Genomic DNA, 25,634 nt, shown 5'->3' with positions numbered 1-25,634 from the left:
GGCCCTTCTTTCCTTACTCAACTCCATCAGATCCTTTCTTTTGAGGGTGGACAGATTGGCCATGTCAAGCTCCATGTTTCCCTTGCTCACTGTGACTTTCAGAACTTTTTCAAAAACCTGACTCTTTCAAACGTTTTGAAACTTTGTGACAACTTTTAAAACTCCTTTAAATGTTCAGCAACACTTGGGAAACAATGTCTGGCCACTATGGAACTCGCCAACTACTTGGAAAACACAAGGACGTCTTTCCTAGGTGTGTACCCATGTGACTTCTCAAATGTTTTACCTTCAACAGTCGTATGGTACTGCTAAACATAACTTCTGGATCCCACCTCTCGGTACAGTGGGAGGAAATGGGGTGTATATATGGGGTACTTGTGCAACCTCAGCTTGTAAAACACTTACCAACTCCTTTAGGACCAGTGGGTTATGTCTGTAAAACTCAGAGTTCACCCATGGGTAGCTGTGGCACTGCCCAGGAAGACTTACATAGAGGAGCAAGTATTAAGCATTTAAACATCACCAAATCAATTGACGAAGGAATCGACATGACACTTACGAACTCCGACACCAATTTATAATAATAGGTTGTATTTTTGTAAGAATTTAGATGCTAGAATGAAAAGGATCTACTGGAGAGTTCTGGGGATGTAACTTTTACAAGAAATAATAAATCCGTGCAATTTCACTCAACCACAAACAAGACTTGGCAAAGTCAACGAATTAGACAATAAAATACTTTTTCCAAGAATACTTAGGTAAGTGTCAATGTGGTTGGTTAGAAGTACATGTGGCAACCAGCTCAGACCGCCCTATTGGTGGTGGTGGAAGAGTCCAAAAAGAGATTGAATCCAGGGGCAACAGTGTTGATCGTACTCCTGGATCTCAGGGCAACCTTTGACACTTTTGACCACCCCATATTTCCGGATAGGGTTGGTAATGCTGGTGTCACAAGAAAAGCCCTGGACTGGGTCACTTACTTTCTGAAGGGGTGCACATTTCAGGTCTTTGACAAGGGCTGCGCATCAAATATCCTGCATGTCACTTGTGGGGTCCCACAGGGGTCCTCACTCAACCCCACATTATTTAACATCTACCAGCAACCATTGGCGGACATTTTAGCTCCTTTTAGGATGTCTAAAGTCTCCTACTCGAATGACACTCAGTGTTTTTACTTACGCCTGGTTCCGATCTTCCCCAGCCAATCTTGGACTTTGCTGGGAGCGGTTTGCCAGCTGGATGAATCAATCCAGTCTTAAACTCAATGGAGCTAAAACCACATGAGTAATTCTCTGGACTATGTCGCCTACTACCCAATATGATTTGGGCTGACCTACCCTCCTGGGTCCGCCCCGGCTAATAAGTAAATTATAAAATGTCTGTGAATGTAGATTGAGGACACACTGACGAAAGCCCAGGCCATTAAAATATCAGCAAACTGTGTTGGTCTGTTGTGGATGCTGCGCAAGATATTGCTTCTGCTCACCTATACTTTGAGGCGGGTGGTAGTCCAGGCATTAATTCTCTCTCACCTGGACTATGGTAACTCTTTATACCTGGCTTCTCCTAGGTTGCCATTCAGAAACTTCGAGTGGTACAAAATGTGGCTGCATACATGCTTCAGGGCATTCCCAGGTCTCAGTCAGCTCGGCAGGGGTTGAGGGATCTGTATTGGCTCCCAATTGCTCAAAGAATTGAATTGAAGTCCCTGTTCATTGCCCATAGAGCCTTTCATGGGAAAGGCCCTCCCATCCTTCAACAGCTCATTACCCATTATGTCCCCAATAGGGCACTCCGCTCCTCCAACCTTCATTTGGTCGCTGTTTCCTTAGTTAAAAGAGCCAGAAAAGGAGGACGCTCCTTTAGCTTTAATGTTGCAAAGCTCTGGAATTCTCTTTCCTTGGCCATTAGGAATTTGAACTTTGAGCTTTGCTTTCGTAAAGCCATCAAAACATGGCTCTTTCAGTCTGGACCTCTCAGACGCAGGATCTTACTGATATCTGTCTTGCTCTACAGTCTCTCCCTCCTAGCACTGGGATGTCTTCGGGTCGCCCTGCGGGAGGGGATGCATCAGGGAAGGTCAGGGGGTCTCTATCTTATCTCCCTACGGTGCAGAAATGCAAAAGGGAAGGGGGAGCCAATTGCTGTATCATTTCACACTACTAGGCCCCAAAGGGGAGGCAGGAGGGAACTCTCCTTTGTCCTGGTGTGTTTCACATGTGACGAGTACGAGTGTGGAGGGGTTGGAAGAATATGTATTCTAGGCAGGACATGTAGTCAATAAGAGGCGTCCAGAGGCACAGGAACCTTTTATCTGTGTGAGACAGTTGGTGTGTGATCTGCTCCATAGCAATGATGTGCCAAAGTTGTGTAAACCATGGTGCTGTTGCGGTGGCTAGGGGAGACCTCCGAGCTCGAGCTATAAGCTGCATAGCTGCAACCGTCATAAGAAATATGAGATACCAGTCACTGTGAGTCATTGCGGCCAGTGATGTGGGGCGGATACCCAAAATGATAGTGTGATAATCTGCTGTTAAAGGTTAGCTCAAAGGGCCCTGGATGTGACTCAAGACCTCCTTCAAAAAAAGGTTAGAGAAGGGCATGCCCTCCATATGTGGTGATAGTCCCCCTTCTGTTCTCCACATCGCCAACTCATGGCAGAGCCCACAGGGAAAACTCATGCCGGAGCCCACAGGGAAACAGGCTTGGGTGCAGTGCCATTGGAGCGGTGCCTTATAGGCTGTCTCTTGCTGAGAGAGGCTTCTATGTGTACTCAGGATCTCTTTCCAGAGCATCTCCCACTGTTTCTGAGTAATGTCAGGAGCATTGCCCGGGGCCTATTTCCAAAAGTATGGATAGTGGGGAAGGAGGCGGGATTGTTGTACAACATTGTTTGTCCTGGACACCAGACCATGGATTCCCTCAAAACTGCGCACTGGCTGTTAGAAGGGGGCGGTAGGCAGCCTCTGCATTGGAAAGGTGGAGGTAAAATTCTTTCTTACACTGGTCGAATGGCTTGACAAGCCGTCCCTGAAATAGGTCCAGTAGGAGTCTGCCTTCACCTTGGACCAGATGGGGAAGGAATCCTGGGGAAGGGCAGGAGTGAAGTTGGGGTTCCGCGCAGTTGGAGTGTTTGGGGCTTGGAAAGTAGTTGGGCCCTTTCCACTAGCCAATTTGTCCCAAATCTCCAGTACTGAATGTGTCGGGAATCGCAATATAGGCACTGCGCTGGCGATGTTGCTTTGGAAGCAAGGAGAGGTCTCAAAGCAATCAACAAGCGACAGCTCAGTCCATGTGTACCAGTGTTTCTCGCTCTCTCCTACCACCCATTCTGAGATGTAGCGCAGTGGGCGGCCCAATAATGATCCTGGAGATTTGGGCAGCTAAGCGTACCCTGGCTCCTCAGGAGCTCAAGGAGTGCAGCGGAAACAAGGGAGTGTCTCCCCTTCCAGGTGAACAAGCAAATGTCCCCCTGCAGTCCCGTGATATTGTCAGTGGGGATGGGTGGGCAAGACTGGAATAGATATAGGAGCTGGGGGAAGACGTTAATTTTTACCACATTGATGCGGCCTTCCCACGATATGCGGATCAGTCTCCTGTGCTGAAGGTCTTCAAGTATCGCTTACATTAGTGTGGCCAGTTAGCCTGTGTCCAAGTGGCCATAGAGTTTGTTATTGTAAGGCCTAAGCATCGATTAGTGTGAGATGACCACTGGAATGGGGGTGAGCACCTCACCTGTAGGCGGTGGAGTCGCTCTTCAGGAGAGTGAGGCTGAGTGCCTGTGACTTTGCCAGGTTAATCTTGTACCCAGATACATACATACTCATAGGTCTGTAGCGCCTTGGCTACAGCAAGAAGAGAAGTGTCTAGTTCTGTCAGGGCTCGAAGAAGCTCATCTGCGTACAGCAGTACTTTGTGGTCTTGTCCCCCAAAAGGGATACCCCTTATGTCAGTTGATCTATGTAGATGGACAGCAAGTGGCTTCATCATGAGGTCAAACAACATGGGGGACAGGGGGCAACCCTACTGGGTGCCCCGCAACAGATGGAAGGAGCGAGTTGTCTGGCCTTCAATTCGAATGGAGACGGTGGGTGTCGAGTATGAGGCCATGATCTTTCTGACCATGACTGAGCCTAGTCCTGTTTTCGGAGGACTGCTCGCAGGAAGGGCCCAGCTGATCCGGTCAAAAGCCTTCTTGGCATCAATGGAGAGGAAAAGGGCAGGGATAGCATGCCGTTGGGCCTTATTGACTAGGTGAGTGAGGCATCGTACATTTTCCAATCCCTGCCAGTGCCGTATGAACCTGACCTGGTCGGGATTTATTAACCTGGGTAGGAGGGTTTCTAGGTGGTTGGCCAACATCGTTGTGTAAAACTTTGCACCAGTATTCAAAAAGGTAATTGGGCGATATGAATACAAGAGTGAAGGGTCCTTGCTCGGCTTGGGAACAAGTGTAATTTTGTCATTAGACATAGTAGGTGTGAGGCCTCTGGCATGAGGGAATGAGTTTAAAAGCGTGAGCAGGTGATCTTGAAGCTGTGGCAAGAAGACCATGTAGAAGGCCGGGGTAAGGCCGTCTGGGACAGGGTTTTTTGCCATTGGAGAGCTCTGCGGAGCTCGGCAACCGAGCAGAGTTTCTCCAGGTCTCGGGTCATAAACGGGTATAATGATTGCCAGGGACAGTTCTGGAGGTACTCTATCTTAGTTGTATCCTCTCCCCCAGAGTAATAAAGAGGTTAGTAGAAGGACTGAAAAGCCTCATGCTTGTCCGCTTCCCTTATAGCCCAAGTAGACTTGCCGGTGCGGATTTTGGCAGTGTGGGACCTAGCATTTTGGTAGCTCAGCCTTTGTGCCAATAGAGAACTTACCTTGTCCCCATCCTCATAATATTTTTGTTTTAGGGCGAGTAGGGAGCGCTCCACCTAGTTGACCTGATGTGCCTGAGGCTGGCCCCTTAGAATAGCCAGTTGTCGCTTTGCTCTCAGTGTTGGACACTGCTCATCAATGTGCTCTAGGGAGAGAATGTCATCTTTGAGCTTCGCTTCAGATAGGTGCGCCTCTCGAGCCCTGGCTATGGAGATGTAGGACATCACTCCGCGAATAGTGGCTTTAAACCCATCCAAAGTACGTGGAGGGTAGTGTCTGGCAATGAATTATGCAGAAACAACAGTTGATGAACAGAACGCAGAACAATGTCATACATTCACCCCAGTACAGAGATCTGGGACTAAATCCATCGTTTTGTTTGCTCACCATGCTGTTCCAGTTTTAACCTAGCCATATGTCAATCAGTCTTGACCCTGTGCCCCATGGGAACAGTCCTGCCCGAACTGCCAAGCCAGGTCCTCCCTGGACTGGAAACAAGCATCCTAGGACTGGTTTCGGGCTTTCAGCCCTCATCAGCCAGGAAAGCTTGATTCCAGTGGCATGGAGAGCACGGGACTCCTGTCTCAGCAAACCCGTCCCACTCGGGGTGACAAATGCAAAAACAACAGTTGATGGACAGAATGCAGAACAATGTCATACATTCACCCCAGTACAGAGATCTGGGCCTAAATCCATCCGTTTTTTGCTCGCCATTCCACTTTGAACCTAGCCATATGCAAATCAGCATTGACCCTGTGCCCCATGGGAATAGTCAAACCCGAACTGCCAAGCCAGGTCCTCCCTGGACTGGAAATAGCCACATCACCCCCACCTGAGAAACCTGCACTGGCTCCCCGTCAACCAGAGGATATCCTCCAAGCTCTTCATCCACGCACACAAGGCACTCCACAAGACTGGCCCAGCCTACCTCAACAGACGACTTTCCTTCTACATTCCTAACCGCCAGCTCCGCTCTGCTGACCTCGAACTCTCATCCGAAGAACAACCACCGGCGGGAGATCCTTCTCCCACCTCGCCGCCAAGACCTGGAACACCCTCCCACTGAGCCTACGACAGACCCAAGACCTGCTGACCTTCAGGAGGCTACTCAAGACCTGGCTGATCGACCAGTAACACACTGACACCAGGCAAAAAGCGGGCTTAACCATAAAAAAATTCTACATTCCTACACATTGCAAGCTTGTGCGGTATCTGACAAGTCATTTGGCAAACGTCAGCAACATATTTCATTTCCTGGATACTTTAGGGTTTCAAGGATAGTACGGTCAGCACATGGTCGCTGGGTCTTACCATGGCCCCATGCCAACCACACTTTTCCTTTTGCTCTTTCCGTGGCTCCCGTAAGGGCCACCAGACGTGTCCTGTTCCACCCATCCACCATGGCCAGCAGACTACCTAGTCCTTTTGTGGCCGCTGTTCCCTCCCAAAAGTCCTGTTGCACCCAAGGCCGGATATCTGCTCAGTCTGCCACCCCCAGAAGTTGCAGCCACCAAATCTTTTTAATATGCCCTTGCAGCAACACTGGCAACCTTTTTTTGGCAGGATCAGGTGCCACATGCACCAAAGACAAGCCATAACCTCGAACAAGTGGGTGCTAGTAATTGTTTGGTGTGATTATGCACTCCCATTCACAGAAACCCCACTGTCCCTGCCACCGTTCTCAGATTGGCAGACTGAGGACAACCTCTCCTTTTTGCACCAGCAAGTGCAGGATCTTTGGACAAAGGAGCCATTAAGAGGTTGCCAAATGGGTCATTATGCTATTGTTGCTACATTCTGATGCCCAAGATGGACAGAGGCCTCTGCCCAATTTTAGATCAGCGCCCTCTCAACACCTTTGCGAGGAAGGAAAAATTCAAGATGTTAACACTTGAGCAGGTCCTGTCTGCATTGAACCTTGGAGTCTGGATGGTACGAGACCCGCGTTCTTGTTGGGCCAGGAACATTTTTAGTACGCTGGGCTCCCCTATGGTCTCCCCATTGCTCTTCTGGTGTTCACCAAAGTGATGGCGGTGGTTACAGATAATCTGCGGAGGTCAGGGGTCCCGGCTTTTCCCTACCTCATTGACCTGTTGCTAAGGGTATGCTCCAGGGGGGAAGAGTCCAGGACATTCAGACTTGATCCCGATGTTTCAACCTCAGTCTTGAATTTCAGTGAGACTGACTCTGAGACTTCTGGGTCTGATAGCATCCTACTTGTGAAATGCGCTTGATGGCATATGCAAACTCTGCAGTGGGATCTGAAGTACCAGTGGGCACAGCATCAGGTGAATCTCTCTGACCTGCTCCAAATTTCGAGGAAGACTTCAAATTATTTGCAGTGGTGATTACAGGACTGCAGCTGGGTAAATGGCAGACCCCTCTCCCTTCCCTACCCACAGCTGACAGTGGTGACTGATGCATCACGCCTTGCTGGTGTGCCCTCTGGGAGTCGTGGAAATCAGAGTCCTCTGGTCTCTGAAAAAGACTCCGTTCCACATCAGTCTTCTTGAGCTGAGGGCAATTTGTTTCCTATTGAAAACTTTCCTTCCTTTTATCAAAGGGAAGCTGGTGCAGGTGTTCATGTACAGTACTATTGCCATGTGGTATTGCAACAAGCAGTGCAGTATGAGGGTGTAAAGCCTCTGGCAGGAGGTGGTGTGCTTCTGGACATCGCTGGAATGTCAGGCTGTTTTCCTGGTCATACAGCACTTGGCAGATCTCTAAATGATGGAGCTAGCGAACTCAGACGTCAATGCCTAGCAGACCTTGAATGGCGTCTGCATCCGGTGCTGGCTAAAGGGCTCTTTGAGGACTGGGAAGAACCATAGCTAGATCTATTCGCCACCGCACAGACACGCATTGTCAGCACTTCTGCGTGCTGGAGTTTTCAAAGCGGCTCATGGAGATGCATACTAACTAGGCTGGATATGGGACTGCTATACTTCTTCTGTCTATACCTCTCCTCCCCTTAGTTCTGAGAAAACCTAGAAACATCTGTGCTCAAGTCATCCTCGTAACTCCTTATTGGGCGAAGAGAGTATGTTATCCAGAACTCCTTATCTTATGCATCTGTTTAGGCTTTACTTTCTCAACAACAGAGGAGGGTTCTGCACCTAAACCTATGCACACTCCACCTTCATGCATGGGTATTGAGCGATGACTGTTGAGGGTCTTTGATCTTCCTCCCGAAGTCTGTGACATCACCCTGACAGCCTGGCGTCCTTCAGCAAAAACAGTATACGCCTGCTATTGCAACAAGTTTGTGGTATGGTGTGCTCACTTTCTGCTCTACTGTCTGAAATGATGTTGTTTGCTTTGTCTTTAGCCCGGCAAGGACTTGCTGTGGGCACTGGTAAGTGATAACTTTTAGCCATCTTGCCTTTTTTGCGGTTGCCAGACCGAGCGTCCCTTTTTAATTCGCCTGTTGTGACACTTTTTTCTGCAGCAAATGCTCCCTCCCAGTCCCCAATGGGACCATAGTTTGGTTTTGACCTACCTCGTGTGTTCCTCTTTAAACCCATGAATAGTTGTTCTCCCAGACTCCTGACACTCAACACAGTTTTTATTGGTGGCCATCACATTGGCCAGGCGGATCGGCAAACTACAGGCTCTTTATGTTCAACCTTCATACATCAGCTTTTTCCTGGACAAGCTGGTTCTCCAAACATGTGCCTCTTTTATGCCAAAGGTTTTGACATTCTTTCATGTCAACAAAAATATCACGTTGCTAACTTTGCTGCACCTCATACCTTCAAGCTGGAAGAGAGAATCCACCACCTGGACCCTAAGAGGCTGTATCGTTTTTTTATGGATCATACCAAAGAACAACAAGTGGAGGACCAACTCTTTGTAGAATTCACTTGACCGAAGAAAGGGAAGGCATTGTAGACACTAGACCTTCTCCAGATGAACAGTACTCTGCATTAGGATCTGCTACTCTTTGGCCAGCAAGCAAAACCTGTGTGCTTACTCCACCCAAGGCAACGCTGTGCATACTGCTTTAGCTTGCGGAGTCCCTGTCCTGGATATCTGTCAGGCTGCTACGTGGTCATCCCTGCACACGTTTACAAAACACTTACGCCTGACTAATCAGTTGCCCATTCTGTCCTCCAGGCCTTTTTGGTTTAAGCCAGTTTGCAGTCTCACCTCTGGGGAGGTATTGCTTATCTATTCTGAGGGAAAGAATCTGCACCTAAAAGCTTCTTTAAGAAAAATAAGTTACTTACTTAGTAAACACCTTAACTGTAGGGAATTTTATCTGGTTGTAGATTTCTTACCGATCCTCCCCATTCTTCGAACTGACGTTCCCCACCTAAAAAGGTGTTAGTAGGCCTTAATAATCTCCATACTGGTCATCATCCTTCTGCCATGGCTCCATACTTCTGGGGTGGAAAAATTCACAAACTGAAATGTGCGCACACTGTTGGCGTCTATCTAGGCCCGACGCACATCATATCCGGCGCGGAACGCACCTATGATGCAGTATCATTTGACCCACCTACTAGCGTGCAGGAATAGTGCTCAAGATTTTCCAGATCCAGTCTGATGTCTGGGCAGTGTTCTAATGTAAGGAGAGTCTGTACCATATAAGGCATTACCAAAGGTAAGTAACTTGTTCTTTGCGATCTCATAAATACTTTGTCACAACACGACACAATCACTTATTTATCTGTTCGAATTGGCTCATTACCCTCAGCCCAACCCTCACCATCATTTGAATCACCCTACTTTGTGTCAATTTTGGACAGTGGGAGATTTAGCTAGAGGTGGCAGTGTGCGAGTGCGGGCCGGATAAACATACACGGAGGCTGTATATAGTGGGCCAGTCAGCTGCTTTTATTCACGGTTTCAGTGGTTTGAGCAAATAATGTTGTTGGGGGACTTTCGGCTTTCTTCCGGGTCTCCTTTTTCTCGTGAGGTTCTTCGTATTCGGCTGGCTTCCCTTTCGTCCGGTCTTCTCCTGGGTCGATGGATCTCACACGGAGGCTCATAAGAGGAAATAAAACAATGATCTGTCAGTCACCTCCTAAACAACAAGCCCGTAGGCAGTGTTGTGTCCGTCACCACACCCGTTCGGTGTTCGGGGAATGTCGTAAGACAGGACAGGTAGTTCTAGTGTGGTTAGGGGAAGTTTTGATGAGGGCAGGTCTGGGCAGTATTGTGCACTTTAAAAAAAAGGAAGGGAATAAAGGTCCAGGATATCCCGAGAACCCCCAATCGACAACCAATTGGGGAAAAAAGATACGTGAGGGATGGGGTCATACAGTAAAAGAAATCTGTGCTACACACTCGCGCCCCCCTTTTATCATCCGCCTCCCCGCTCCCTCTCTCCCCTGCCCATGGTTACTCACCAGCTCCACTGCAACTCTCCCAAGTTGCGGCCCCACTCCAGCCTCCTCCTGTGGGGACCACCACTCTTCACACCACTTCTCGTCTTCTTCTCTGGTTTCTTTTTCTTCCTCCCTCGATTCAACGACCTTCTCCTCCATATCTCCTCTGCTTCGCAACTCCTTCTACTCTCCGGCCCATTTGCGCCCTTCGTCGTGGGATTCGGTCCTATTCGCCTCCTGCTGAGAAGTACTTCCGGTGTTATTCCCTTCTCCTTCTGCCGCAGGGTCACGAGCATCTCGTTCCTGTGTGGTCAGATGACAGGGGGGTGGCATTACCATTACGGCAGACGTTGCGATGGAGCTCTTATTCCACGATGCGGTCACCACAGGTAATCCATCACCGATAATATGGCGTGTCATCCCAGGCAAAAGGCGTGTCCTGATCGGCACCCTCTCACATCCCCTTTCCCATGCTGTCCTTCCAGTAGGGGTGTTTTCACGAGGATAACGGTACAGAAAGTCTACATTCACCTGTTCAGTTCCTTTCCGGTGTTTGGTTTGGAATATGTAGGGCTGTAAGGATAAGAACCAACGTAACACCCTTTTGTTATTCCATTTGTTGCGTACCAACCATTCTAAAGGGGCGTGGTCCGTATATACGGTGAATTCACGTCCTTCCAGGTAATACTTCAAGGAGTCAATTGCCCATTTTATAGCAAAGGCTTCTTTTTCGATGACCGCGTAGTTTCTTTCCCGGGGGTACAATTTTCTACTTATATACAGTATGGGTTTCTCTTCCCCCTGTCTGTTTCTTTGGGATAGGACCGCCCCCAACCCTTGGTGTGAGGCATCAGCCTGTAGGACGAAGGGTAATGTGTAATCGGGGCTAGCTAACACTGTGTCTGAGGTCAGGGATGCCTTCAGTGTCTCAAAGGCATGGGATACTTCGGGGCTGAGGTCCTTCAACCTAGCTTCGGTCTTTACTGTTTTATGCAACAGGTCGTGAGAGGGGCTGCTTTCTGGGAGAACCGTGGTATGAACCTCCTATAGTACCTGAGTAACCCTAAAAAGGCACGAAGGTCTCTTGCAGAACGTGGAAAGGGTATTTGGGATATAGCGGCCAATTTGTTGTTTTGGGGTCGAATGACACCTTCTCCCAATAGGTATCCCATGTATCTCACTGTTTGTGTTGCCAAAGGACTTTTGGCAGGGTTAATTTTAAGACCATGACCTCCCAAAGCCTAGACCAATTTGTATAGGTGTGTCAGGTGTTGTTCCCATGTCTCACTGTAGATGGCAATATCATCTATGTAAGCCCCAGCGTATCTTTCATGGGGTTGTAGGATAAGATTCATGGCCCGCTGAAAGGTAGCTGGTGCTCCGTGCAACCCGAAGGGTAACACCAAGAATTGAAACAAGCCGTCAGGAGTAGAAAACACTGTTTTCTCTCTGTCTTTGGCTCTCAGGGGTATTTGCCAGTACCCTTGGCACAAATCAAGTGTACTGATATATGTGTCTCTCCCTATCCGTTCAATCATCTCGTCTACCCTTGGGAGGGGGTTGGTGTCGAACTCAAAGATTTTATTTACCTCCCGGAAGTCTATGCAAAATCGTACCGAGCCATCCAGCTTCGGTACCAGAACGATGGCTAAGTTCCACTCACTTGCAGATGGTTCTATAATACCCATCTGTAGCATCTGTTCCACCTCGTCTCGGATGGTGTTCCTACGGGCCTCTGGGACGGAGACGTACTTTCTTCCCTGGAATGGTTTTAATAGAGTGTTCTACTAATGTGGTCTTCCCGGGGGTCACAGAGAATATATCCTGTAGGGGCAGTAGGGTATCGACTAGTCCGTCCTTTAAGTAGGAGGGTAGCTCATCATCAATACATTGGCAGTATAAGGGAGTGTGTTTTCCTATGTTCCCGACCAAGGACGGAAGGGTTCCCTCCCATTGTTTCAGAAGATTAACATGATATATCTGGGAGGTTCCCCGGTTCTTATCGAGCTCCAGTCTATAGGTAACAGGTGTTACTTGCTCTAGTACAATGTAGGGGCCTTGCCATTGTCCTAACAGCTTATGGTCTGAGGAGGCCATCATAAGTAATACTGCACCCCCCACTGCAGAGAACCTATTCTTTGTCTTTTTATCACATTGCACTTTTTGGGCTTCCTTTGCTTTCTTCATATTATTCCGGACAATGGTTCGTATCTGTTCCAGATGGTTTTTAAGATTTGCCACATTACTTGAGATTTGGTATTATTTGGCTCTGTCTCCCATGTCTCGCGGACAATTTCTAATAAGGATCGGGGTTGGTGGCCATCGAGGAGTTCAAATGGGGAATACCCTGTGCTTTTCTGGGTTTTGCACCGGATCGCATATAAAGCAAGGGGTAACATGTCTGCCCACCGCATAGATTCAAGAGCAAGGAGTTTTTTTTAAATTGGCCTTAAGGGTAGCGTTGTAGCGCTCAACTAGACCATCCGTTTGGGGATGATATGCCACAGTTCGTATCTGTTTGATACTCAACTGAATACACACTTGTTTCATTAACTTCGATACGAACGGGGTTCCTTGATCCGTCAGGATCTCTTTGGAAATCCTACTCGGAAAACACAGTTATCATAGCTTTGGCAATGCTAGAGGCATTTGGGTGTCCTAAAGCTATAGCTTCCGGAAAACGGGTAGCGTAGTCCAGTAGGACCAATACATAACGGCACCCGCTACATGAAGGCAACAATGGCCCTATAATATCCACCCCAATCCAACAAAAGGGCTCATCTAATATGGGTAGTGGATGTAAAGGGGTTCTGGGTGGCCTATATCTGCTGTTTTTTTTTACATATGGACATTCACAACAATAAATTTTTACTTGTCTATATATACCAGGCCAATAGAACTTCTCCAATATCAACTGCTCTGTTTTCTTCTCCCCGAAATGTCCACCCAACAAATGACTATGGGTCAAATAGAGGACTTTTTCCCGGAATGGAGTGGGGGCCAGCAACTGGGGGTTAGCAGTGGACTCTGCTTTTCTGTATGATAGGCCGTTTTTGATTAAAAAAAAGTAGGGACATACGTGTAGAGGGTCTTAATTGTACAGGGCTCTGTTCCAGGTTTCTTGTAAGACTGGGTCCTCTCTCTGTGTTGCGTCGAAGTTTCTGTCATTCTCCCACGGATTTTCTTCTATCTGAGCTGGGAAGGCAGATATGGGTTTTCCTTTCTCTCTCCGTTTTTGGCTTTTCGTTTTCCTGGCTTTGGAGGGCGGCCATTCTGGATTCTCATCCTGGGAAAAGGGAGCAACGGCCCACCATACCTTCTCATCTGGAGTTGATTCCATGAGTAATTCAGGTAGATGTGGATAATCATTCCCCAGTATGATCTGTTCTGGCAGTGGAGGAATGAGACCAACTTTTAAATTAGACCGGGGGTCAGTAGCATGGTGTATGCGTACATGAATAGTGGGGCATATTTGTGTCCCCATGGACACACTGTATGTTTAAGGTTCCATCAACTATCCCCAATTCGTGTTCAAGATCCTGTGGCTGTATAACGCTTTGCCGACATCCTGTATCGGCTAGTGCTGTCATGGGCTGTCCATTCACAGTTACGCCACATATGTAAGGGGGTGGTTGTTTATTTTGGGAGAGACAGCAATAGTTTCTAGCAAAGCCTATCTACATTGGTTCATCCTTCTGTGGACAAAAGCGAGCTATGTGACCCAGTCCGCCGCAGTTAAAACATTGCGGTCTGGGTGTAGGGGCTTTAAACCCAGGAGGTCCAGGGGCCCTGAACACAGGAGGACCTGGGAGGATTGTAACAGGGTCGGGTTTTCGAATAAGCGGATGCCGGGGAGGTCGATGAACCCCACTTGTCCCTACTCTCCAAGGGGTTTCTTCCTGTTCCTTTTGTGCATCTTGTGCTCTGCTGTAGGCACTAGCGATCTCCACTTCTGTCTCTAGGGTGAGGTGTGCATGTTGTCTGACCCACCTTTGAATGGGAGGATGGAGTGAGGATAGGTACTGTTCCAAGTATACTTTAGCCATGATGTCTTCCTTGGTGGCGTTGGCTGGTTTCAACCAACGGTCGGTCATATCCCTCACTCGAAAATATAGGGCTCTGGGGGTTTCTTGAGGGCTCTCTTTGATTTGTCTGAGCCTCAGCCTGTACGTTTCGTCGTCGACACCTAGTCGTTCCATGATGCACTGTTTTATTTCTGCATATGGTCCACTCCCAGGATGTTTGCCGCTTGATAGAAGGCTTGAAGCTCCCCGGACAATAAAGGTCCTAGATATTGCCCCCACTTAACTGCTGGCCATGCTGCTGCCAGGGCCATCCTTTCGAAGTTGTTGATGAAGTATTCAGGGTCTTCTCCACTTACATATTTCTGTAGGATTACTGATGGAAGTGTACTCGAGCCCCTTTGTTGTTCTAGGGCATCTGCGAGCTTCCCCATTGCGGTGTCATGAGAATGGCCTTGTTTGTTGATGACTTGTTGCAGTTTCCCCCGGTCTTCTTCCACCACCGTGAGGAACTTCTCCATCGCCTTCCCCAAACTCTCTTGGCTCACTGCCTTTCGGGCGATTACAGCCTCCATGTCTCCGGCAAATCCCACTTCTGACACCAACTGTGGGAGTGCAAGCCGGATAAACAGACGTGGAGGCTGTATATAGTGGGCCAGTCGGCGGCTTTTATTCAAGGTTTCAGTGGTTTGAGCAAATAATGTTCTTGGGGGACTTTAGGCTTTCTTCCGGGTCTCCTTTTTCTCGTGAGGTTCTTAGTCTTCGGCTGGCTTCCCTTTAGTCCGGTCTTCTACTGGGTCGATGGATCTCCCACGTAGGCAATTAAGAGAAAATAAAACAAGGAACGGTCAGTCACCTCCTAAACAACAAGCCCGTAGGGGGTGTTGGGTCCGTCACCACACCTGTTCGGTGTTCGAGGAATGTCGTAAGACAGCACAGGTGGTTCTAGTGTGGGTAGGGGAAGTTGTGATGAGGGCAGGTCAGGGCAGTATTGTGCACTTTTAAAAAAAAAGGAAGGGTATAAAGGTCCAGGATATCCCGAGAACCCCCAATCAACATCCAATCGGGGAAAAAAGATACGTGAGGGATGGGGTCATACAGTAAAAGAAATCCATGCTACACACTCGCATCCCCCCTTTTATCGTCCACCTCCTGCCTCCCCACTCCCTCTGTCCCCTGCTTGTGGTTACCCACAGGCTCCGTCGCAACTCTCCTGAGTCCACTCTCTAGCCTCCTCCTGTGGGGACCACCACTCTTCACACCACTTCTCGTCTTCCTCTCTGGTTTCTTCTTCTTCCTCCCGCGATTCAACGACCTTCTCCTCCACGTCTCCTCTGCTTCGCAACTCCTTCTCCTCTCCGGCCCATTCGCGGCCATCGTCGTGGGATTCGGTCCTTTTCGCCTCCTGCTGAGAAGTACTTCCGGTGTTAATAACGAGCGTCTTGTTCTTGTATGGGCAGAGGACAGGAGGGTGGAGTTACCCTTACGATGGGGCTCTGATTCCGCGATGCGGTCACCAGCGGTAATCCATCACCGCTAATATGGCAGGTCATCCCAGGCAAAAGGTGTGTCCTGATCTGCACCCTCTCACAGTCAGGCTTACCCAGTACACTCTATTTCCTGTGACTGCGATGTTTGATACCGGAAGTACATTCAGCTTCTAGAAATCCAGCGTTTGTAAGGAGAGATGATAAACCACGAGCCCTAGAAAGAAGTGTGATGTGCGCTAATGAGCAAGTACTTTGGTCATATGATCATTCTGTGCACAGCTATCTAGAGTAATCCCTATAGTTCAAGTCTGAAATTGCTCTGCTCCTTTCTGCCTTTATCGTGCTTGTCCTAAGTTATGAATTTGGTTGATGGCCACTATATATTCCCCGTTGACACGAATCAGTGAACCACTAACTTGGATTCTGTAGTCAAAAACTGTCTTTCTAATTCCTCCAACTTGCACAATAAACCCAAAGTTGTGTTAGCAATATCTCACAGTGGACACTCCAAAGTATTTTTGTAAATTTCAGGTGGTCCAATGTGGTGGGGCCTGTTGTTCCTTCATCACTTTGCTAGAAACTTTTTTTCAAATAGTAGGCAGGCTATGGTGGCAAACTGTAGCAATAACTATTACTTAAATATGAGCTTTACAGATATATTTGGTAATGCAATAATGTGTCCCAAAACTTTAGATGGACAGTTAATGGAAATGCGCACACTTTGATGTTAAGAAATGTATTTTACTTGTTGGAAGACAAACATAAATCCCCAGAACATATTTGTTTGTTTGTATATAACAGCTTTTCAATTTTATGAAACATATATTTGGTGTCCAGATATCATCCTGGCATGTTCATTAAGTAAATGCCTACATTATCATCACTCGTGGATAGTTTCTGCTTGGCATGCTGCCCATGTATCAGGGTCTAATGCTAAGGATGCCCATCATATGTCAAGAATTACCACTCTTACTCCAGGGCCCGTATTATACCAGGTGTAGGCCCCATCATGCCATTAGAATCATAATCTTCAAGATATTACCACCGTTATGTCAGGACCACCATTATACCAGGGTAAAGAATAGGCATGCACTGTATCCCACAATATGCCAAGAATATTGCCTCTGTGCCGTGCCACATTATACTAGGATTGGGATCATCACTGCATGGATGCCCACAATACGCCTAGAATGATACGGTTATGCCGTGACCACCTATTATAACACTTTTTGCGATGAAGGCGTGCCTCCGGCCTTTGACTGCCTATATACAGTGTTTTTCTAGAAAGCTAAGGGTTATGGTGTAAGGCTTGAGCATTGAACGCTGGCCCATAATACATGAACAATATGTTTTCACCTGTCACTCCAGGGGCTGGAGCTGTGCATCGCCAACTCTGAAGTAACATTGAAGAGCTCCACACCCTGCAAGTGACGCAAATCCTTTGTGTTGGGGATACATAGACGAACTGCAGGATTCCACCATAGTAACATCCTCTAGTTCGTTGTGCACTCTAACTTCCCTTCCCAGGGACACTCTGCATTATGTTCTCTGGCCCACTTTAAAGGGTTGCACAGCATCCAGATCTAAACTCGGAGAAACTTAGCCATCTCTCCTATTGTCTATCTTTTGTAGATTGTGTATATTGCATTCTTTCAAGAACTCTGTCTGTAAACGTAACTTGAGTAAGTGCTGCTTTGCATAGAGAGACAATTCATAATCTATGTTTTTATGACACTGTAGGTGACAAGCGCCCACGCGATCTTAAACTCATCATTTCGCCGATGACTGACAAGCGGGTAAGTGTAGCTAGTGAGCCACAAGTGAAGATTCATGCAATATTTCGTTGTTCAGTGTGTGTAATACCAAGTCAAACTCTGAAATTGTCCTCTAAAAAGTATATGAGGTTTATATTAAGTAACTTGAGGTGATATTACATTGTACGTATCAGAAAAATGATCTGCCTATGTTCAGAGATGACTAGTTCCAAGGCAGAAGCGTTCAAAGTAATATTTATTACGCTTTCATAAAACTATAGACCGAAGACTACAGACTGGTATAAAGAAATCATGTGGCCAGTGTCGAACGGCCCTATTTCTTTTGCCTTCTGAATAAGGTGTTTTAGCGTTTTCGCAAGGATAATAATAATATTTACAAGATTTGAGTTGTTGCAAGGAACTGAAATGGTAAATGTGTTGCTAGTCTTTGAAAATGATACACTGAGCTTTTTGATGTCTGTTAACAAGTACATATATGGATCACTGAAGATTTGGCAGAAAACCAGTTTCATCATTAATATTATGCACAGATATTAAGGCTATGCGAACGCTAATTTCCTGTAATTTCAGTGAATTTTAACCTCTGAAAATGGGTATGCTTTGAAATGGACTTTAAATGTGTATGCACACTACCTACCACATATGGTATTGTAATTTATGTGGGATAACCTACCTGCAAAAAACACTATTAAATAATAAAACAACTAGACCTAACACAAATACTCTTAGTCGAGTATAGAAATGAAAACAGGGTTTCTGTCTGCCCGGATTTTGCTACCGCACCTAACTTTCCTTGCCTGCTGAGGTCCCCTTCCGACGTCGCAGTAACAGCTCTGGTGGGACGAGGTTCCAGGGCTCCGAAGGACGCTTTCAAGTTGCTGCCACCGGCGCAGACACCCTGGGAGAGGACTCAGACTCCCAGAGTGCTCCCTGACAGACACAGCTGACGCAAGAGAGGGGGAGGCGGGACCACCACTTAAAGCGCTGCCTCTCCCACCGCGGCGCGGAACGAAGCCCGGACGAAGGGCGAGCACGTCTGAGCCCGTCCAAGACCGGAGGCGGATGGGATGGGCTACCCCACTAACCTTTGGCATTTCATCAGGGGGGTCAGCCTAGTTCTATCACTGTTTCATCATGCCATCTGTAGGGGTTAGTCTCTTGGGCAAACGAAAATCGGATGTAGGGGGCAGAGTAGTGGGAACCCTTGATGTGTTCTTAACTAGGGCTGAGTCCGTGCTCATTCATGAGATTCAACCCACGGAGCGCAGTATATCGCTGGAACCCCTACCACCATCAGGATCAGGTAACCCAGCCCCCTTTACCACGCCAACACAAATAAATGCCCCTGTAGTTCCTCACATAGGGTTACCGAGGCAGGCTACTCCCGTGTAACCTGGCTGCCCCCACTGTTTCCATGCCAGCAAGTTTAGAAAATTCCTATAGAGCCTCTCCAGTTACTACTAGGAGTGGGAAGGCAAAACAGTCTAAGCCGGGGGCGGTGGGAGCAGGGGGGGAACCGCCTTCAAAGAAGAGGAAAGCCCGTGCCTTAGCAAAAACACAACCCCACTTGACAGGGGGTTTAACTCGGAAGGCCCCTACCAGGGGGGTTGTGGAGCGCCAGCAAACCCTTGGCGACTGTTCTACTGTTGACGCTGTTTCTGACCCAGTACATTGTAGTAAGGAAGATTATAATATTCAGCTATTGCAGAAGATTGCCTCTCTAATAGACCCGTGATGCAGAAACGTGCTTCAATTGAAGCCAGGCTCCACAAAACCCCCAATTGTCGGTGGGCCTGGCCCACATGTTGCCCCCCAGGCCCCGAGATTGGGTAATTTGCAACTATTCCAACAACCATTAGCAGAGAAGCTACACCCCCCCAACTTCCCTATACCTACCATCGGAGGCCACCCCTTACACTGTTGTTCTGGGGAATGTCCCGGAGCTTGGACTCCAGGCGCTGGAACATTGGTCTATCCTACGCAATAAGGCCCTTCATCTCCTAAGTATGAGAACTGGGCTAACAACAGAACTGTTTACAGAATTTAAAATAGTGCGCAGGGTCCCATGGGGGAGAAGTCACAGAAAATTCTTAGGGGGGGATTGTGTGGTCTTGAGCTTTAGGTCACCCAGTATGGTTCAGTATATCCTTTCGAGAGCAGGGTATCGCGTTGTTGGGGACACCATTTCTGTATTACCCTTGTGCTTTTTTTATCGACTCACCATTCCTCATAGTGGTGCCAACATGAGAGGGTCTTTTCAAGCACACAGGATTTTTGAACATTCAGTCCCTGTGAGCAATTGTTTTGATGCTCTTTCTACAATGGATAACAATAACTGACTCGGCAGTGATGGTGGGCCTGTAATAACCATACCAAGCCCAATCAAGGGGTATTGGGGATTAGATCAAGGCTCCCTAACTGGAGATCTTTCTGAAAGGCCCGAACCTCGGTCCACACAGTTAGTGGGGGTAGCCGGTACTTCATTGGGCTCTTGGAACATTGCGGGGGTTTTGTCCAAAACTGAATCCAGTGACTGGTTGTAGAACAGCACAACATTTGGGTATTTCAGGAGACATGGGCCATGGAACAAATTCATCACCCCGTGTTTCTTAACTTCTCTAAACTAGCTCAAGGGGGGCTAAAGGGGAGACCATCTGGTGGGCTAACATGCTGGGTGAGACAGCAAGCGAGTTATACTGTTAAGGAAGTCTTTATTGACAGCCAGGATATCATGGCCCTTTGTCTACGTACGGGCCACTATAGGGATATCTTGCTAATCAACATTTATGCAAGAGGGCAGTCGGGTGGGAGGCGCTCTGAGACTGTTGCAATTCTTGACGGGTTTCTGGGCAGCTGGAAAGCAGGGACTATTTGATCATAGTGGGAGATTTTAATTGCTCTTTTGAACCCCTTGGCTTTGACGATGGTAACTTAACCTCAGATGAGGATTCTCAATGAAAGATACCCTCCTTAGATCTTAGTCCAATTAAAAAATGGACTGAAGCTGCTTTGCAGCTTAAGGGGATGTGCCTGGAGAAGGGAGTAAGGGCAGCAAATGGGAGGATACAGTCGGATCGGAAGGGTGCGTATACCTTTAATAACTGTGTAAGATCAAGCAGGATAGATTATATCCTTCTTTGTGTGGAATTCTGGGCACACTTATATGATATGTCATTCGTTGAGCGGACTGAAAGGGACCATGATCCACTAGTACTATCATTATCGGCACTGAGTTAATTAGCTAATGCCAACATGGATGAGGTACACAACTTAGTGGAAGCCGCTGTCACGAACGACGACAGACGAGTTAGATGGACCAGGCTTGTTGAAAGAGAGGGGGACTTCGGGCAGATGAAGTCTATGGTTGCCCATTCGGTTGCTATTTTTTTTTTTTTTTTTTTTTTTAAACCTTTATTGAACAATGAAAGCTCACAAATACTGGCCTACAACCCCACGGGCTGGCCAGAACAGAATGGTCAAAGAACCAGCATACAAAAAGAAGATCTGCACAGGATATAACATCAGGAGCACTGGTGAAGCAATAAAAACCATCGAGCGTTCAGCAAGAGCAGGATAATAAAGGTTAATTTTCTAGCACGGGGAGGGGACCAAAGGAATAACGGGCCGTATATGAGAGTACAAGGGAGGGACCGTGGCAAGCCGCCATTTTATAGACACAACGTAAGAAAATGAAACCATATAATCAAATCTAGCAAAGGACAGAAACAGAATCAGGCCATCAAATAGCGACAGTGGCAACAGTCAATCGAGCTCACTCACCTCCGCCCCTACCCGAACAAAGAAGACGTGGTCAAAAAGCCCCATCACAAAGACTACGCAATACGCACCCCAACGGAAAGAGGGAACCTCCATAAAGGAGGAAGGGAAAGAGGGAGAAAAAGACAACAAAAGGAACACCCGCCAGACCATGCACCCCCAGGGGGAAAAACAGGACAATAAGACCGGCATGCGATGTAACAGAAACACGATACCAGAATAGGCAGCGAACCACAATCAGCCACACACCGGAAGAAGGACAGAAAACCCCCGGGGGAGACACGAGGTGACAGAGTCCCGAAAAAGTGAATACACAAGAGCCATAGAACAAAAAAGGGGAAAATAAGGGGGGGAAAAGACCCCCCGACACAAACAGACCCCCCCCCACCCACCCTTAAGCCCACCCTGCACCCCTGCAGAAGGCTACGGCCTACCCCCCCCGCAGCGTGCCTGTCGCCCTAAGTAGAACCCGAAATATAGTGGAGCAAGAAAAGTTGGAATTAAAAGACAAAAAAAGGGGGGGGGAAGGAAGGGAAGGAAAGAAGGGAGTAAAGACATACAAACATACACACGGGGGAGGGCCAAAGACAGGAGTAAACGCACCCATCCACCCGCCCGGGTTAAAGGTCCAAGTCCTCGGGAAGCCAAAGAGTATCAGGCCAAAGTCCAGGAGCACTAACCAGGTACACCGAACCATATCAGGACACAGAGATCATCCAAGCCGTTCATGAGCTACCGCATATAAGAGTCAGTTTTCATCAGCCCTGACCCTTTTTATCCAAAGCAATAAGGGTCCGATCCAACGAGGACCCTGCCAGAAAGAACAGAAGGCAGGCAGCAGGAGAGTCCAACGGCAGTCCAAAAAAGTCACAGGAAGAAAAGCACGGAAGATCCAGGAAAATCACAGAATGTAGCAAACGATGCAGGCACAGTTCCAAGGATATATCCATAAAAACCGACCCATCCGGGCCGGCACAGGAGACGTCATCGGGCAGTGGTGATTGAGAGGGACCAGGAGAATCATGAAAGTCCGGCAAAACAAAATCCAGCTCCCGGGCCAAGGGCAGAGGAGGCAGCACAGGAGGAGAAGGCGCCATCAGGTTACGCACCTCCGGGGCGGCAGCCGGGACCGAGTCCGCCAGGAGAGTACCAGCCACACCCCGCGATATCAATGCCTCATCCGGTCGTGGGGGCCCGGGAGGCCCGCAGTGAGGAACCGTCTCCAGAGCCAGGAGTGGCGCGGCCACCGAGAGCCGCCAGGATAGCAGGATGTGTAAGATCCCCTTAAGTGCAGGAAAACCTTCACAGTATCCGACACCTGGGCCTTGCGGCGGGCCCCCAGTGCTCGTCCGGGCCCGGCCCAAACAAATGGGGTTGGTCGCCATCTTGAGAGCCCGAACAGGCCGCGCGGCCAACAACCTCCGCCGGGGCGGCAGTCAAGCAGATGAAGTCCCGCCGACAGGCAGAAGAACACCCCGGACAGGAAGGGGGGCCACCAGAAGAAGGGGATTCGCCGGCCCCCCAATGTCGCCAGTCCCGATCTCCGAGTCCGGGCGGCAAAGAACAAAATGGCCGGACCGGAGAACAAAGGGGGAGGAAGCTGAACACACGAGGAACCCCAATAATGAAGGGCAGCGTCACCATCCAAGGCTGCCGCCACACAGGAGTCTCTCAGCCAGGAACCTCCGGCTCACACGAACAGCGGCCCTCCAATCACCTCCAGTGCGCCCCGAAGGGCAAGCCCGCAGGCTGCATCCGGCCCAGGAGCCGGGACGAAGAATCAGGCCAGTCCGCTCTCGAGTCCCGGGAATGGTCGGGGGCACTGCACCGGACCCACAGCAGCCAGGACAACCGGAACAAGTGGTAAGTGCCTGCAGTGCGTCGTAGTAGTACCACACAGCAAGGAGGGCTTCCCGGGGCAGGATAAATGCAGGATAAATGTGAAAAACACAGGCGGGCGAACGGAGCCGAGCTAAAGCGCGGCCATCTCGGTCGCGAGCTAGGCTCCTCCCCTCGGTTGCTATTCTTAATAGTTGGCACTCCCAGGAGGATATGAATCGTATTGCACCGAGTGTACATAGTGAGCTATTTACCAGTTTAAAACCACTCTTTATTAATTGTAATTCCAGGAAGAACATTTCAGGTGTAAAGATGGCTACCTGGTACAATAAGCTCTGTATAGAGGCATACCAGAAGCTAACAAAGGCTATTAGATCTAAAAATTTGGGCAAGGTTAGATTGGCAGGGTCGAAGTATAAAGCAGCCCAAAAAGCAGCCAAGAAGGATTGGGACAATAAACGATGGCTCGACCTACTTGAAGCTAGTCACGAGAGAGACATGCTTACATTCTGGCAGTTAGTTAAGTGGGGCAGCAATGGAACACCACATATACCGGTGAACCATGTAGTGCCCGACTCGTGGGTTGAGTTCTTTAAAGCACAATTTTCAATTGTAAATAATGTTGATACCTACCCCCTACCTGGTTTTACGTCTGCCATCTTATCGTTCGATAGCTCTGAGGTTGAGATGGTCCTCTCATTGTTGCCGAAAGGGAGGGCTCCTGGTCCAGACTGTATACCGTCTGATTTGTTTCAGTATGACAAAGAGAACTGGGTCAAATACATTACTTTTATAGCCAATGCCATAGCCAATGGTGCACCCGTCCCCGATACCTGGTCTGGAGCTATCATACTACCGATATTTAAAAAGGGTGATCGCTCGTCTCCTTGCAATTATACGCCGATTAGCCTTATTGACTCTATGCAGAAAATAATTGCCAGACTGGTCCTCAGTAGAATCCAAGTGTGGATTGAGGAGAATGAGATCCTGTCACCACTGCAGGCAGGCGTTTGCCCTTTTTCTAGCACCATTGATCAGGTTTTCAGGTTTGTTATGATTTACTGGAAGGTAGTTATAATAGGAGGAGGGTCTTTATATGCAGCCTTTATCAACTTTAAGTCTGCTTTTGACTTGGTGCCACTTAACACAATGTGGCACACTCTTTTGGAAGTAGGGATGCCTCAGGAGCTATTATCCTTGATAATTAAGTTGCACAACTCGAACTACGCTCAGGTGCGGTGGGGCTCAAAGGGTGAGATCACAGCTAGTTTCCCAGTCCTAATGGGTGTGCGCCAAGGATGCGTCCTGGCGCCGACATTGTTCTCCCAGTGTATAGACAGGGTGGTTCACTACTACTCCACATGTTACATAGATGCCCCTAGCCTGGGGGGCTTGGGATACCACTGCTCATGTTCGCGGACAACACCCTGATCCTATCCAAGACGCAGAAGGGATTGCAGGCTGCATTGTCTAGGTTCAAGGTGTTTTGACGTGATCATGGGCTCGTGGTTAATGTGGACAAGACCAAGTTCATGGTCTTTCACCACCATAAGACCATTCAAAGTAGTGTACTCATGAACAATGTCCTCTTGGAACAGACAAATGCATTTGCATACCTGGGGATTACCCTGGATAAGAAACTTAGCTGGAAACCACACATTGATCTTTTAGCTCTAAAACACTCTCAACTGGCAGGAGCTCTTGTTAAAGAACATAAGCTCTCATTCACTAGGCCCATGGCCCCGGTTCTTAAGATATACAACACCAAGGTTAATACCTCAATCTTGTATGGAGCGTAACTATGGGGTTTCGAGAACATCTGCTCCTTGGCACAAGCCCAAAATAAATTTGTCAGAGCTATTACGAGCCTTCCGCAATCCACACCATTATTTCCCCTTTGTTTGGATCTGGGCTGCCTTCATATTGAGGATCTAGCCCAATACAGGCCCATAGCATTTTGGCGACGACTCTGGGTTACCCCTGAGCTTTCTCAAAATGCAAAATTGCTTATGGATTTCAGGGGGGTTGGCTGTACGGGGAAGATCAAATGGCTACAGAATGTAAAAAACACCCTGTGTGGGATGGGGATGAGTGGTCTGTGGGAGCACCCCGAAGAAAATCCATTTCCGTCTAAAAGGGAGCTCAAGGCCACCTATTGGGATATGGTCAAGAGCAAATACTTTTCTTCTACTACTAAGCCCACCCAATCTATGGATTATCTGATGCAAAAACAGGACTTTGTGTTTGAAGCATATTGGGATACCATCTTAAGACCGGTGGATAGGAAACTATACCACCAGTTTAGGGTCGGCTCTCTCCCAGTCAACGCCTTTACTTGTAACTGGCGTTTGCATGGGTCAGAGAACTGTCGTGCTTGTCCAGCTGAGCTGGAATCCATATCCTACTTTCTGTTGGCGTGCCCGGCTTATAAACTATCCAGGCATAAATGGCTGAAACCAATTTGCACGAACATGGGCACTAGATCGGCTATGGTGGCGTTAAGAATTCTGCGGACATCCACTGATGCTTCTA

The 25,634-nt window shown here is 48.2% G+C and overlaps 1 protein-coding gene across 4 annotated transcripts in view; it reads left to right on the top strand.

The window, feature by feature from the left end:
* Window positions 1-25,634, top strand: part of HJURP (Holliday junction recognition protein) — a 934,375-nt gene that overhangs the window by 472,845 nt on the left and 435,896 nt on the right. For all 4 annotated transcript variants that reach the window (XM_078687703.1, XM_078687705.1, XM_078687704.1 and 1 more), the window contains one exon: window positions 17,452-17,507. In XM_078687703.1, coding sequence (XP_078543829.1) covers window positions 17,452-17,507 — 56 coding nt within the window. The remainder of the gene's footprint in view (window positions 1-17,451; window positions 17,508-25,634) is intronic.

Source organism: Lissotriton helveticus, chromosome 4_1 (assembly GCF_964261635.1).
Source record: "Lissotriton helveticus chromosome 4_1, aLisHel1.1, whole genome shotgun sequence".
Taxonomy (NCBI): domain Eukaryota; kingdom Metazoa; phylum Chordata; class Amphibia; order Caudata; family Salamandridae; genus Lissotriton; species Lissotriton helveticus.
The sequence above is the reverse complement of the archived record's forward strand: the minus strand, read 5'-3'. Positions and strand labels throughout refer to the sequence as shown.